The sequence below is a fragment of the Pogoniulus pusillus genome, chromosome 2, assembly GCF_015220805.1.
Source record: "Pogoniulus pusillus isolate bPogPus1 chromosome 2, bPogPus1.pri, whole genome shotgun sequence".
Lineage (NCBI taxonomy): Eukaryota > Metazoa > Chordata > Aves > Piciformes > Lybiidae > Pogoniulus > Pogoniulus pusillus.
In genome coordinates this window covers 39,734,344-39,748,972 of record NC_087265.1, presented here as the reverse complement: position 1 = coordinate 39,748,972, position 14,629 = coordinate 39,734,344, and the positions used below count along the sequence as shown (strand labels likewise).

Sequence of the window (14,629 nt, the reverse complement as noted above, 5' to 3'; positions counted from 1 at the left end):
AAAAGAAATTGTCTTAACAAACAAGACCCTTCATTTACCTTCAACATCCAAAGAAGCAGTGCCAGACACAGATCCTCCTTGGTTAGTAGCTCTGACTTGATACACAGTAGCATCGTCATCTGTTACATTTGTGATGATCAGCTGGTGATATCCACCCTTGAATTCTTGTATCTTGATCTTTTCACCATCTGGCATGATTTCTTTACCCTGTCTGTACCACTTGACAATTGGTTTAGGATGACCAGTGACTTTGCAGACAAATGTGGCATTAGCTTGGAACTTCACATTTAGATTCCTAAGTTCTTCCTTGAAATGTGGAGCTTTAATTGGTACATCAGACTTCGGAACAACTGGTTCTGATACCTCACTCCACTCACTTTCACCACCAAGATTTTCACATTTTACGCGGAACTCATATTCAAGACCTTCAATAAGATCTTTCACAGAATAGACTGTTTCACGAATTTCATCTGTTGTTACAGAAATCCACTTGTTTTGCTTTTTCTCACGCTTCTCAAGATAATAAGTTCTAATCTTTGCACCACCATCACTTGCAGGTGGCTTCCACGAGACAACACAAGAATCCTTTGTGACAGCACTGGCTACTGGCTGACCAGGTTGCCCTGGCTTTTCTGTGAAGAATAAAAGAGTTCAAAAACTGAAATTAGCTGGTGTTTTTAATTACAGGGGCCTACAGAAAGTGTTATCTTGATGATTACTTACCAAATGGAGGCTTCATAACAACAACCGATGATACCTCCAGCGCTTCACTAATGCCATACATATTCTGAGCAGAAACGCGGAAATAATAGCCTGCATTTTCAGTTAGGTTAGCAATTCTGCAGGTTGTGCCTGAAATGCTTGAAGAGACAAGCTGCCATTCTGCCCCTTCCTTGGCTTCACGTTTCTCTATGATGTAATTTGTTATCATAGCACCTCCGTCATCCTCTGGTGGTTTCCAGCTTATCACTACAGAATTCTTTAGAATAGACTCTATAACAATTGGCCCTTCTGGTTTGTCTGGCTTATCTGTAATGGGAAGACAGGATATTTTTAGTTCTTTTGCTAATTATTATCTGAGAATATTCACAAAAATACTGAAAATAATTACCTTGTATTTCCACATTAAGTACAGTGTCAACAGTTCCAAATGTGTTACTGAGTTGCACTTTGTACTTTCCAGCATGAGTCTTGTGCTGGACATTCTTAATAGCCAGATGGGTATAATGCTCTGTGTTCTCAATAGTAACCGTTTCTGATCCTCTCAAAGGTTTGTTGCCATGGAACCAAGTTATTGCTGGCACTGGTCGGCCAATATACACAACATGAAGGCGAAGGGTGCCACCTGCACCTGCATAGTATTTCTCTTTCAGTGGGAAGCCAGGATGGAACTGAGGAGGAGCCTGCAATAATAACTTGCCACTAGTTTCAATTTCTCCAACATCATTGGTAGCCATGCAAGTATAGAGACCTTCATCTTCTTGTTCATCTGTTATTACTGTCAGTGTATGATTGCGTCCATCAGATGACATTTTGTATTTTCGGCTTTGCACCAATTCTTTGCCAAAGCGGTACCATTTAATATCAGGCAAAGGTCTCCCAACAATCTGGCATGTCAGCTGTGCTGCTTCACCCAGTTTAGTTGTAACATCCTGCATTTCTTTTTTAATGGCAGGTGCTTCTCCAGCTGCAACACAGAAAATTTACAAGTTAGGAGGATTATTATGAAATTTTCCTCTACTATCACTGAAAATTGTTTCTCATTTCTACTTGTGCCTCTCATACTTGAATGACTGTGCTTGAGGACAGTCATGTTGGCAAGCAATGTGTAAAAACAGACAGGCAGCATGTTAAGTGCAGCAATGTGGTTTACGACACAGCAAATAAGACAATATATTTCTGCTTACAGGTGAGTTTAGTTTTCACTGCCATAGCTGTCCTTCGTGGTCTGCTGAGGCCAGTCTGATTTTCTGCAAAAACTCGGAACTCATACTCTGTAGCCTCCAGTAAACCTCCTACTGTAAACTGCCTGTCCTTGATGCGTTCTTTATTGCATTTTTTCCAGGTGCTTTCTCCAGACTGGCGATATTCAACCCAATAACCAAGGATTTCTTTGCCACCGTCGCTTTCAGGTCGTTCCCATTCTAATGTAATGCTGTCCTTAAATATAGAAGTGATCTCAATTTCTCCAGGTTGGCTTGGTTTGTCTGAGAATTAAAATAGATACAGAAAATAAATTTCTCTCTAAACTTACCAAGTTGTGCTTCAGAAGATAGGTTAATGGAAGCGTTTTCTTACCAAATGGATCCTTGCATACAACTGGTTCAGAAGCAGGACTTGCTTCACTTTCACCAATGTCATTTTGAGCAATGATACGGAATTGATATTCAGCATCTGGAACAAGGCCTGTGACTGTGTACATTGTAGTGGTAATCTGTGTCTTATTGTGCCGGACCCATTTTTCTGTAGATGTCTCTTTACGTTCAATGTAGTAGCCAGTTACACGAGAACCACCATCATCTTTAGGTCTGGACCAGGACAAATTGACTGAAGTCTTTGTAACATCAAGCACTTCAGGTGGGTTGTTTGGAGGCTCTGGAGGATCTGATAATAATTGTAATAACAAAGATTAATAGGAATAGTAGAACCATAATTAAAAAAAACTTCTAAAAAAAAATCTGAAAGGGGACTTACTTAGAGGTGTCTTTGGTACTGCTGCTTCTTCAGATTTGAGAGACTTGCTAATACCAAAATGATTTTCAGCAGAAACACGGAAGTGATATTCCACATTCTCTTTGAGCCCTTTCACCACTAGTGATGTCCCTTTCACTCTAGAGTCAACGGTGTACCAGGCAGTCTTTGGTACTTCTCGTCTCTCAACAATATAACCTAGGATATCCGCACCACCATCATCTGTAGGAGGTCTCCAGCTTACTCTGATAGAACGAGCTTGTATGTCATCGTACTCAAGTGGCCCTTCTGGTGGATTTGGAATGCCAATCACTCTGACTTTAATATATGCAGCTTTTTTGCCACACTTGTTTTCAAGTGCCAAATCATAGGTTCCTGAATCTTCTCTTTCTGCATCTTTGATCACAAGTTCTGTGTGAGTGTCGGAAGTTGCAATCATGGCCCTCTTGCTGATGTCGTGTCCTTCTTTTGTCCACTTACATATCGGGATTGGCTTACCCTTGATGGGTATTGTAAGCCTGATAACTCCACCTTGTCTCACCATGACACCCTCCTGGTATTTTTCGTCAAGTTCATAGTCAGGATACTCTGTAAACAAAAGTAACACATCATGCTATGTCTGTTTTACAGACAAAATTGGAACTGCTTTAGACAGTTTTCAAAGAGAATTAAGATTTCAAATATCTTACCGAGCATTTCTGTTATTTTAACTGTTCCTGGGACTTCAGCAGGTTCTCCTGGCCCACCAGCATTACAGGCTAGCACACGGAATCTGTACTCTGCACCCTGGGGGAGATGTGTCAAAGTGTATTCACGAATCTTGGTTGGTGTGGTATTGCATTTGGTCCATTCAAATTGGTCAACCTTCTGCATTTCAATTAAGTAGCCAGTAACTTTAGAACCACCTTCATCTTCTGGTGGACTCCAAGCCAGAGAGACAGATGTTCTTGTAGTATCAGTGACTCTCGGATTCTGAGGTTTACCTGGAGGAGCTGGAAGAACAAATCATATATATGGAGGGTTGGAATATGTTTTTAATTAATATTTAAAACACATAACAAATGCTAACTTGCAACATGTGATCTGTATTAAGTCTATAGGATTGATATAGAAAAACTCAGAATGAAAATCAAGGGGAAATATGAAATAGTTTTACTGGTATCATTCTTTTCTGTCATAATGTGCTTAATTTATGTAGGAGATTACTTACCAATTGGATCTCTGGCAACAGCAGACTTAGAAGGACGGCTGGGTTTCCCTGTGCCTCTGGCATTGATTGCTGTGACTCGGTGTTCATATTCTAATCCTTCAACCAACCCAGTGGAACGGTAACGAGTCATAGTGACTGGAACTTTGTTTACACGGATCCATCTATCTGCTCTAACTTCTTTGCGTTCCACAATATAACCAGTAATCTGTGAGTCACCATCATCTTCTGGAGGATACCAAGTTAGTGTCATGCCATCTCGAGAGATATCAAACACTTCTGGAGTGCCAGGAGGGCCAGGAATGCCTGTAAAATCATAACACAGAATTAATGGAGAAACTATCAAATGCTTCTACGCATTAGTAATATGCAATGTATTGTGAGTGACAATGTGATATCAATGTCCTATCAATCTCTTTTTATCAGCAGATATCAAAGTACTTTACAAACGAGGTCAGCAAAATACTTTTGTTTTTTTAATGGGGTAAAGCAATTTTTTTCAGGCTAATGATAGACCTGAGCAGAAAATCCAAGTTTGCCATCCAAGTTCTGTGCGATCTGTCTGTAATACCTATATGGATGGCATTTTTCTCTGGAGATACAGCACGGCTACTGTGCATCTTAATCTAACATTACATTTGGCAAAAGGAAGGAGTAACATTCTCCTGGGGACTGTCACAAGTAAAATGAAGCATCTAATTGAGAAAAGCTAACATGGATTCACCAGGGGCAAATTGTGCTTGACAAACCTGGCTCCCTTCTACAACAAAGGAACTTGCTTGGTTGATGCAGGGTGAGTAGTGGACCGTCATCTATCTGGACTTCCCTAAGGCTTTTGGTAAGTCTCTCACAACCTTCTGGGTAAACTACAAATTATAGCCTAGTTAAGTGGTGGAGAACGAGAACTGGCTGACAGGCCATACCCAGAGGGTGATAGAGTGGGCTAGCAAGAACCTTACGAAGTTCAATGGAGACAAATGTAGGGTCTTGCACCTGGGAATACATAACCCAGGAGTGCAGCTCAGACTGAGATCCACCTGGCTGGAGAGCAGCCGTGTGGAAAGGGACATGGGAGTCTCTGTGAACAAGGTCAACATGAGTAAACAGTGTGCTGCAGTGACAAAAAAAGACAACAGGATGCTGGGTTGCATCAAGAAGGGCAAAGGGCATCACCAACAGAGAAGTCATTCTCCCACTCTATTCAGTGTTTGCCAGGCCGCACCTTGAGGTGTGCAGTTTTGGTCTCCACTATACAAATAAAAAAAAAAAAAAAAATTAAAAAATGTGGACAGGCCAGAAAGCATCCAGAGAAGGGCCATGCGAATGGTCAGAGGACTGGAACATCTGCCATAGGAAAGGCTGAGAGAAATGGGCTTTTTCAGCCTTGAGAAAGGAAGGCTAAGAGGAGACCTTATTACTATGTACCAGTACATAAAGTGTGGCTACCAAGATGCTGGGGTTCCCTTTTTATGACAAATCCCATATCAAAAACAAAGGGTAATAGGGTAATAGGTACAAGTTACTCCTGGGAAGATTCTGTTTGGACTTCAGGAGAAAAATGTTCAGAATGAGAACAGTTAGACATTGAAATAATCTCCCAGGGAAAGTAAGTAGCGGATTCTCCTACACTGGCCAATTTTAAGACTCAGCTTGACAGAGTGCTGGGCCATCTCGTTTAGCCTATACTATTACCTAGAAAGGTTGGAACTGATAATTCCTGAGATCCCATTCAACCTGGCATTCTGTGGTCTAGAAAAATCTTACCTTTGTGTAGATAAGACAAGCCCATTTAAATAGACATATTTTATTTTTAAAGGTAGAGAATAAGCAAAAACTCAGACTTACGGATTCTGCTCTTGCATTCTATGATTTCAGACTGCAGGTAAGATCCAATCCCAAAGCGGTTTGTAGCAGCCACACGGAACACATATTCTGCACCTTCCACAAGTCTGGTGAACTTGAACATTGTCCTGGTTACTGACTCTGAAACTGGCAGCCATCCAGGACGATGAGCATCGCGTTGTTCTACCACGTAGCCACTAAGTGTAGCTCCACCATCCAGCTCAGGTGGGTCCCAGGAGATGGATACATAGTTTGCATCAACTTCATCAATTCTTATAGGTCCAATGGGTGGTCCAGGTTTATCTAGAAGAACGAAAAAGAGAGAAAAAAAGTGGCAAAAGGGAATCAGATGGGTGATGTAATGAAGTTCAGTCTGAGAAAGAACATGTACAATTATTTTCATGACTACTTACCAAGGATTATAATCTTTACTGTATCAGTAACTGTCCCAGATGTGTTCTTCAGTTCAAGTGTGTACTCTCCAGTGTCATGTATGGTGGTCTCACGCACAGTTAATTTAGCCATTTTGGCAGTGGTCTCTATTTTGATGCGTTCTGATTCTTTTAGTTTTGAACCAGCAAAGAACCAAGATGCAGCAGGAGGTGGTCGTCCTTCAATTGGAATAGCTAACTCAATGGGCTTGCCAGCAGGTACGTGAATTGTCTTCTGAGGTATTCCAGCTAAGTCAATTCTTGGTAGAACTAAGAAAAGCAAATAATATATATTTTAAAGCTCAGTTTTATAAATACCACATTTACTTGGTGTAAGATTCGCCCTGTTAATTTCGACAGCAGACACCTACCTTTTTGATCTTGTACTGTCACTGCTGTGACAATCTCACGTGGCTCTGACACACCCTTCTGATTCTGTGCTCTGACCCTGAACAAGTACTGTTCGCCTTCATTGAGAGAGATGATTGTATGCTCATAGACAGTAGGCTTGAGTGTGACTACCTTCAACCATCTTTCTGTTCCAGCTTTGCTGGCCTCAATAACATAGCCAGTCAATCTGCTGCCACCATCGTGTGGTGGCTTTTCCCATGCAAGAGTAACAGTGGATTTTGTGGTGTCGATCACTTCAAGCTTTTGTGGTACCATGGGGACATCAGATACTAGTACTGCATCAGATGTTTCACAAGCTTCACCAATGCCATAAATATTTTCTGGTAGTACTCTAAAGTAATATAAAGCTCCTTCTAGAAGTCCAGTTACTCTATAAAATGTTTTGCTGCATTTGGTAGTGACAGTCTTGTAAGCTCTCATTGAAGCTTCACGTTTCTCAATTATATAATTGTTGACTGGAGCTCCACCATCAATGGTTGGAATATCCCAAGTAAGTGTCACAGAATCTCTTGATACTTCCTTAATTCTCACTGCAGCTGGTGGACCAGGTGTATCTAAAACAGAAAAAAAAAAGTTTATTTTCCTTTTGAGTCGTTTCCTTTTACAGTCAATGCCTGTTGCTGCATAAAAAACAGTGCTGGGATTTGATTTGTAAATTAGCACAGCTTTAAAAATTATGCTTTTTTTTTTTGGATTAGATTGTTTCTCTGACTCCCCAAACATCCTCATCTTCTTTAAACTGCAGGCTTCCTTTGGAATTGAATGCCTTTCTTATTCCTGACTAATGTGTGCTATGGATAATGTACTGCTTATATGCAATTGTAGCAGGACTTACCATACACTTTTACAGAAATAGTTGCAGATTTTTTTCCTGATTGATTTTCAGCCTCAATGATGTATTTTCCAGCATCATACCGATTAACTTTATCCACAATGAGCAATGTGTAGCTGTCTGTAGTGTCGATAATAGCTCGGCTTACAAGATCAACACCCTGCTTGCTCCATGTGATTACAGGAGTGGGTCTGCCAGATACAGAGACCATTAAGCGTAGGGAACCACCAGCTCTGACTGTCACTGTTTTCTTCAGATCATCAGCAAGCTCAAGCTCAGGGATTTCTGTTAAAGGGTGTAAGAAACAGGGAATTAATTGATCTTTTAGTAGTTCTAAAGGAAAACATTCCTTTAAATGCATATTGTTTTCAAGTTACCTATTCTTTCCACAGGTTCTATTTCTGCTGATGTTTCACTGAAGTCACTCATTCCATTCACATTGGTAGCAGCAACTCTGAATTGGTATTTCTGGCTCGTTTTAAGACCAGTCACGGTGAACTCAGTATTCCTCAGAGTAGCAGTTGTATGTGGTCTATACCACTGTTCAGTACCTTCTTCTTTCATTTCAAGAACGTAGCCTAAGATGTCAGCACCACCATCGTATGTGGGCTTTGACCATGCTAAACTTATGCTGTGCATTGTAGTATCCACAACTCTTGGAGCCGAAGGTGATGCAGGAGTATCTTTGAAAAAGAAGAAAATGCATTCCATATTGGTGCAGGAAACATTTCACAGTAAGAAACAATTTCTAAACAGCTAGTGTCAGGAAATAGATCTAAAAATAATCTTAACTGCTTTTATTTCAACACTAGCTAGTTCTGTGTGATCACATGTGGGTTTGGGTATCTTAGTTGAAGTGTCAATGTGTGGTTTTGATCCATTATTCTAAGGAAATATGGAAGTACGTTTTAAAATGTGGTAACTTACATGATGGCTCTTTGCATAGCATGTATTGTGAAGCTTCACTAGGCTCGCTGTTCCCAGCAGCATTCACTGCAGTGACACGGAACTGGTACTGGCTGCCTTCCATGAGACCAGTGACTTTCAGTCTGGTATCATAAATGGTGTAATCTCTGTTCACTCGTGTCCAGCGCAGGCTTTTTCTTTCACGTTTGTCCACAAGGTAGTCTTTAATCTCACTGCCACCGTCTGATTCTGGTGGTGTCCACTGAATAATGACATGTTCCTTGCCTACACTCACTTCTTCAGGAGCACCAGGCTGTGTTGGGATAGCTGTTTGTTTGTTGGTTTGTTTGGGTTGGGTTTTTGGGTTGTTTAAAAAAAAAAAGGGGGTGAAAAGAAAAAATATTGTTTAAGAAATTGTTTATCAGTGAGAAATGATACATAAAATCTGATGCAGAATGAAAGGTAATAAGACTCACTGAAAGCATTCCTGGCAATCACAGGTTCTGTTTCAAGTGGAACACCTGGTCCATATTTGTTGACTGCTCTCACACGGAAGATGTATTCATTATTTTTAATAAGCTTTGTTACTACACATGATAAAGTCTGACATTCAGCCTCAACAATAACCCAGTGAAGTCTGCTCGTTTCACGTCTTTCTACGATATAGTGAGTAATTTGTGCACCTCCATCTTCCTCAGGAATGTTCCATGCCAGAGTACATTTCTCTTCTGTTACTCTGCTAATTGAGATTTTGCCTGAGCATGGGCCTGGTGAATCTGGGTAGAGATGAAAATAAGTATTGTTATCAGTAGCTAAGGAAAAGCATTTCACTCTTATTTCAAAGAATGTGTATTTATTAGTAAAGAGTCAATATTAATCATGAGGTACATACCAAGCACTTTGACAAGAACAGAAATTTGTTTCATCCCACTGGCGTTTTTAACTGTCAGAGTGTATTTTCCACTATCACTTCTGTCACAGTACTTGATAATTGCAATAGCTCGTTTGCTGGTGTACTGCAGAGATATTTTCTCACATAGATCCAATTCCTTGTCACCTTTTGACCAGAAGACTTTTGGTTCTGGTTTTCCACCAACAGCTGCATTGAGAACAAGATCTGATCCGGCCCTAATGGTCACGACTTCTCCTTGGAGTCTAGCATCAAGTTCAGCCTTTGGTGGTGCTGTCATAAGGGAAAAAAAAAGATAGCAAACTTAGATTACACAGCAGTACTAAAATCAGAACATTATGTTTTCAAATGTTCTAAGTGAATGCTTCTTACAGTATTCATCTTTGCAAATGACAGCACCAGTTGATTCAGATCCTTTGCTAATCACTCCAGCAGCATTCTTTGCTAATACACGGAATTCATATGCTTCATCTTCACCAAGAGCTGTCACAGTAAAAGAGTTTTCTGATACAATGGTGTAGTTGCATTTCAGCCAGCGTCCATCACCAGATTCACTATATGGTTTGCGCTCTATAATGTATCCAATAATTTTGCTACCACCATCATAAAGAGGTGGTGACCAGCGCAGTGACACTGTAGATCTGGTGACATCTGTTACTTCTGGTCTTCCTGGTGGATCTGAAGGAGTAAAACAGAAAAATGAGACATGCAATTCCATTTTGGCTTAAATCATAGAATCATAGAATCGTAGAATCAACCAGGTTGGAAGAGACCTCCAAGATCATCAAGACCAACCTAGCACCCAGTGCTGTCCAATCAACTAGTCCATGGCACCAAGTGCCTCATCCAGGCTTTTTTTGAACACCTCCAGGGATGGTGACTCCACCACCTCCCTGGGCAGCCCATTCCAATGCCAATCATTCTCTCTGTCAAGGACTTTCTCCTAATAACCAGTCTATATCTCTCCTGGCACAACTTGAGACTGTGTCCCCTTGTTCTGTTGCTGGTTGCCTGGGAGAAGAGACCAACTCCCAACCAGCTACTGCCTCCCTTCAGGTAGTTGTAGACAACAATGAGGTCATCCCTGAGCCTCCTCTTCTCCAGGCTAAACAACCCCAGCTCCCTCAGCCTCTCCTCACAGGGCTGTGTTCCAGGCCTCTCACCAGCTTTGTTGCCCTTCTCTGGACATGTTCTAGTATCTCAACGTCTCTCTTGAATTGAGGAGCTCAGAAATGGACACAGTACTCAAGGTATGGCCTGACCAGTGTTGAGTACAGGGGCAGAATAACCTCCCTTGTCCTACTGGCCACACTGTTCCTGATGCAGGCCAGGACCTGGGCACACTGCTCATCTTCTGCTACTACCTACCAATACCCCCAGGTCCCTTTCTACCTGCCGGTTCACCAGCCACTCTGTCCCCAGCCTGTAGCACTGCTTGGGGTTGTTGTGGCCAAAGTGAAGAACCCTGCACATGGCCTTGTTAAATCTCATCCCACTGGCCTCTTCCCACCCAGCCAGCCTGTCAAGGTCCCTCTGCAGGGCTCTCCTACACTCCAACAGATTGACACCTGCTCCTAGCTTGGTGTCATCTGCAAACTTACTGCAGCATAAATCTAAAAGTAGTACTTACCAACTGGATTTTGAGCCACTACAGGTCTGGAAGCTTCACTAGCTTTGCTAACACCTGCAGCATTCAGAGCATAGGTTCTGAATTGATATTCTAGGCCTTCTACCAGTCCTGTGACTTTGTAGTTGCATTCACAGCATGGCATTTTGTTCTCCTTCACCCAAAGGATGGTGTTGCGCTCCTTCTTTTCAACCCAATATCCAATGACTTTGCTGCCACCATCATGATAGGGTTCCTCCCAGCGAATGGCCATGGCAGTTGCAGACACAGAATAGACTTCTGGCCTTGAAGGTGGGCTTGGTGGGACTAAACACAAAAAACGGGAAGAAAATGCTAGTTATTATAAATACCTATGCCAGAGGAAAAGAACAAATTTTGAAAAGTACTTCACTTACCAAATGGATGCTCAGCAACTACTGTTTTTGACTCAAGGGGCTTGCTTACACCAAATCTGTTTTCTGAGCTGACTCGGAAACTGTACTCCTGGTATTTTGTGAGATGACCAACTTTGATCTGTGTGCGTTTCACACTGGAATTTACCAGCTGCCATGCTGTTGTGCCAGACTCACGTTTTTCTACAATGTAGTTTGTAATTTCACTGCCACCATCATCTTCAGGTTCTTTCCAGGTTAACACACAGGATTCAGCAGAGACAGATGATATTTCAATTGGGCCAGCGACAGGACCTGGCCTTCCTATGACTACCACCGTGACAGTGAATGTTTTCACACCAGCAGTGTTTTCAAGTGTGAGGTAGTATTTACCAGAGTCACCTCTCATACTGTCCTTTACAGTCAATGTGGTTCTTTCTTTTGTTGTTTTGATGGTCACTCTCTCAGTTTCCTTGAGCCTCATTTCCTCAAGTTTCCATGTCACTTTTGGAGCTGGACGCCCACTGATTGGTATATCGATAGTAAAGGTGCTTCCAGTCTTGCATGTTATGAGCTGTCTGCTTATTTCGCTGAGATCTGCTGTGGGTTCAATCTGTGGCTCCTTAATAATAACAGAAGAGAAAGCTTCTCTTGGCTCACTGTAGCCAGCATCATTCTTTGCCTTGACCCGGAACTCATATTCAGTATTCTCCACAAGGCCTTCTACAGTGAAAGTAAGTTGTTTAGTTTGTCCAGCTTCAATCCAGGAGTCAGATCCTTTTTGTTTCATTTCAAGAAGGTATCCAGTAACACGACTACCACCATCATGATCAGGTTTAAGCCAAGCTAAAACTACAGAAGACTTAGTTGTATCAACAATATCTAGTCTCTTAGGTGGAGCAGGCTCTTCTGTGGCGACAACTGGTTCTGTTAATTCACAGGGTTCACCTACACCATACTCATTTTCTGCTGACACTCTGTAGTAGTATGGCACACCTTCTGCCAGATCAGTGACCTTAAAAATTTGTCGTGTGCATTTTGAACTCACCACTTGCCAGCTACGACGGCTTGCTTCCCGTTTTTCCACAATGTAGTGATGGATACGTGAACCTCCATCCAGAACAGGAGCATCCCACATTAAAGTAATAGATTTTCGAGTGACATCTTTAAATGTAATAGGACCTGGTGGACCAGGAGTGTCCAAGACCTTGACAGTAAATGTGATAGACTTACTTCCGCTGTTGTTTTCCACAGTGAAAACATACTTCCCAGCATCATTTCTATTGCATTCCTCCACAGTCAATGTGCTGAACGAATCAGTTGTTTGAATATCAGCACGCAAGCTAAGATTAGCATCTGCTTTAGACCACACCGCAGTAGGAGCAGGTCTTCCAGAGAAAGCAATAAATAGACGAATGCTTGCACCAGCTCTTACAATATGTGTCTGTTTGAAGTTTGCATCAATATCAATTTCAGGCGCAGAAAGTCTGTCCACAGTTTGGACCGAAGCAGGAACTTCACAGCTTTCTCCTTTGCCAGCACCATTCACAGCACTAACTCTGAATTTATAGTGTTCTCCTGCCTCCAAGTCAACAACGGTATATTTAGTAGCAAGAACAGTCTCTGCATTGACTTTTTGCCATGCTTCAAGATCAGCTTTGCACATTTCAATGATGTACCCAATTATTTCCATGCCTCCATCAAAAACTGGCTTGGTCCACTCTAAGCTTACACTGGTCTTCGATGTATCTGTTACCTTTACAACATTAGGAGCACTTGGTGGGCTAACAGGTTCTCTACATTTGATGAGCCTTGAAACATCACTTGGAGGCCCAGTTCCTGCAGCATTTTCAGCCATGACATGGAATTCATACTCATTGCCTTCAATAAGGCCAGTTACTCTGTATCTGTTCTCAGTAATAGGCCTCTTACTGGATACTTTAACCCAGCGCATGCTCTTCTTTTCTCTCCTTTCAAGAATATACTCATTTATCTCACTTCCACCATCTGATTTTGGTCTTGCCCATGTGAGTGTGATGCTGTCTCCTGTTACATTGGTAGGTTCTGGAGTTCCTGGTGCATCAGGGAGAGCTAAAACACAGGAAAATCTAATTAGAAACACAAGATGATAACTCCACATTTTTTTTTTTTTTTTACAGAATAAATTGTACACTTACTGTAAGGTATTTGTGCAGTAATTGGGTCAGACTCCAATGGTCTGCCAACTCCAAATTTGTTCACTGCGGAGACACGGAACTGGTATTCATTGCCCTTAATTAGTTTGAGTGCTGTATAGCTGCAGGCTTCACATTTGTCTTCAGCTAATGCCCAAGCAATCCTGCTAGTTTCACGTTTTTCAATTATGTAATGGGAAATAGAAGCACAACCATCATTAGCTGGGGGCTCCCACCATAATGTGGCTTTTTCTCCGGTAATGTTTGTGAATCGTATTGGTCCGCCAACTTTTCCTGGTGTGTCTGAAATTTTAAGAGTTCCAAGTTATAATTTGCTGGTACTTAGAATAAAAAAATGTTTTAAAAGAACACGTGGAAAGTGTTCAGAGCAGTACCTTGTACTCTGAAGGTAATATCTTCTCGTTTAGTTCCTGATGCATTTTTGGCTTCTACTGTGTACACTCCACGATGATCCCGGGTAGCATCTCTGATGAAGATTGTACTGTATCCAATAGCTGTAGTTATTTCTATATTCATTGTTTGTTCAATCTCCTTACCATCCTTAAACCATGTCACTTTAGGTACTGGACGTCCTTTAATCAGTGCTTTAAGTCTAATGCTCTCTCCAGCTTTAACAGTAAGGCCTTCAAAGTGCTCAGGGCCAAATTCAATTGTTGGAGGAACTGAAAAAAAGGAAAAAAAAAATTCAATTCCCATATAGATAAATATTTTTCTTGCTACTCTCTTAAATGTATTAACTCTAAAAATGTTATATATACAGTTCTTTCACTGTGAAAATGATCTTCACTAAAAATCAGTTATTATATGAACCATAAACATATTTTTCCTGTAATTACACAATGCATCAGTTAACGGTAGGTGAACAACACTGTTAATATATTCTGTTACATGGTATGCCATGGTTTAAATTATTCAGTGCATCAGAATATTACAGTTTAAAATTTCTTTCCAACTCTGCTGTTGCTGCTTATCCAACCCACATATGGAGTTTCCAAGCCCTTCAGCAACTCATTACAGATAAAAGCCAGATTTGGGTCTTTAATTTCAACCCTTCCATCTTGGACTACAAATGGAAATAGGTTCTGAGTTGACTGGGAGGACCTCAATCACACATTCTTCCCCCTTTAGCCTCTCATTTCCCATCAGTATAGCCAGAAGCTCTAGCTGACCTCAGTACTCAAATATAGGCATATTAAGAAATTATTC

General features: G+C 41.3%; 1 protein-coding gene across 1 annotated transcript in view; it reads right to left on the bottom strand.

Moving 5' to 3' along the window:
• TTN (titin) overlaps positions 1–14,629 on the bottom strand; it is a 251,282-nt gene that overhangs the window by 8,854 nt on the left and 227,799 nt on the right. The window contains 21 exon segments of the mRNA XM_064166084.1: positions 39–632; positions 724–1,029; positions 1,112–1,687; positions 1,908–2,207; positions 2,299–2,604; positions 2,695–3,279; positions 3,381–3,683; positions 3,902–4,204; positions 5,744–6,043; positions 6,154–6,441; positions 6,543–7,136; positions 7,418–7,699; positions 7,792–8,097; positions 8,342–8,647; positions 8,797–9,096; positions 9,213–9,503; positions 9,603–9,908; positions 10,861–11,163; positions 11,253–13,319; positions 13,406–13,705; positions 13,798–14,085. Of these exon segments, the coding sequence (XP_064022154.1) occupies positions 39–632; positions 724–1,029; positions 1,112–1,687; positions 1,908–2,207; positions 2,299–2,604; positions 2,695–3,279; positions 3,381–3,683; positions 3,902–4,204; positions 5,744–6,043; positions 6,154–6,441; positions 6,543–7,136; positions 7,418–7,699; positions 7,792–8,097; positions 8,342–8,647; positions 8,797–9,096; positions 9,213–9,503; positions 9,603–9,908; positions 10,861–11,163; positions 11,253–13,319; positions 13,406–13,705; positions 13,798–14,085 (9,204 nt within the window).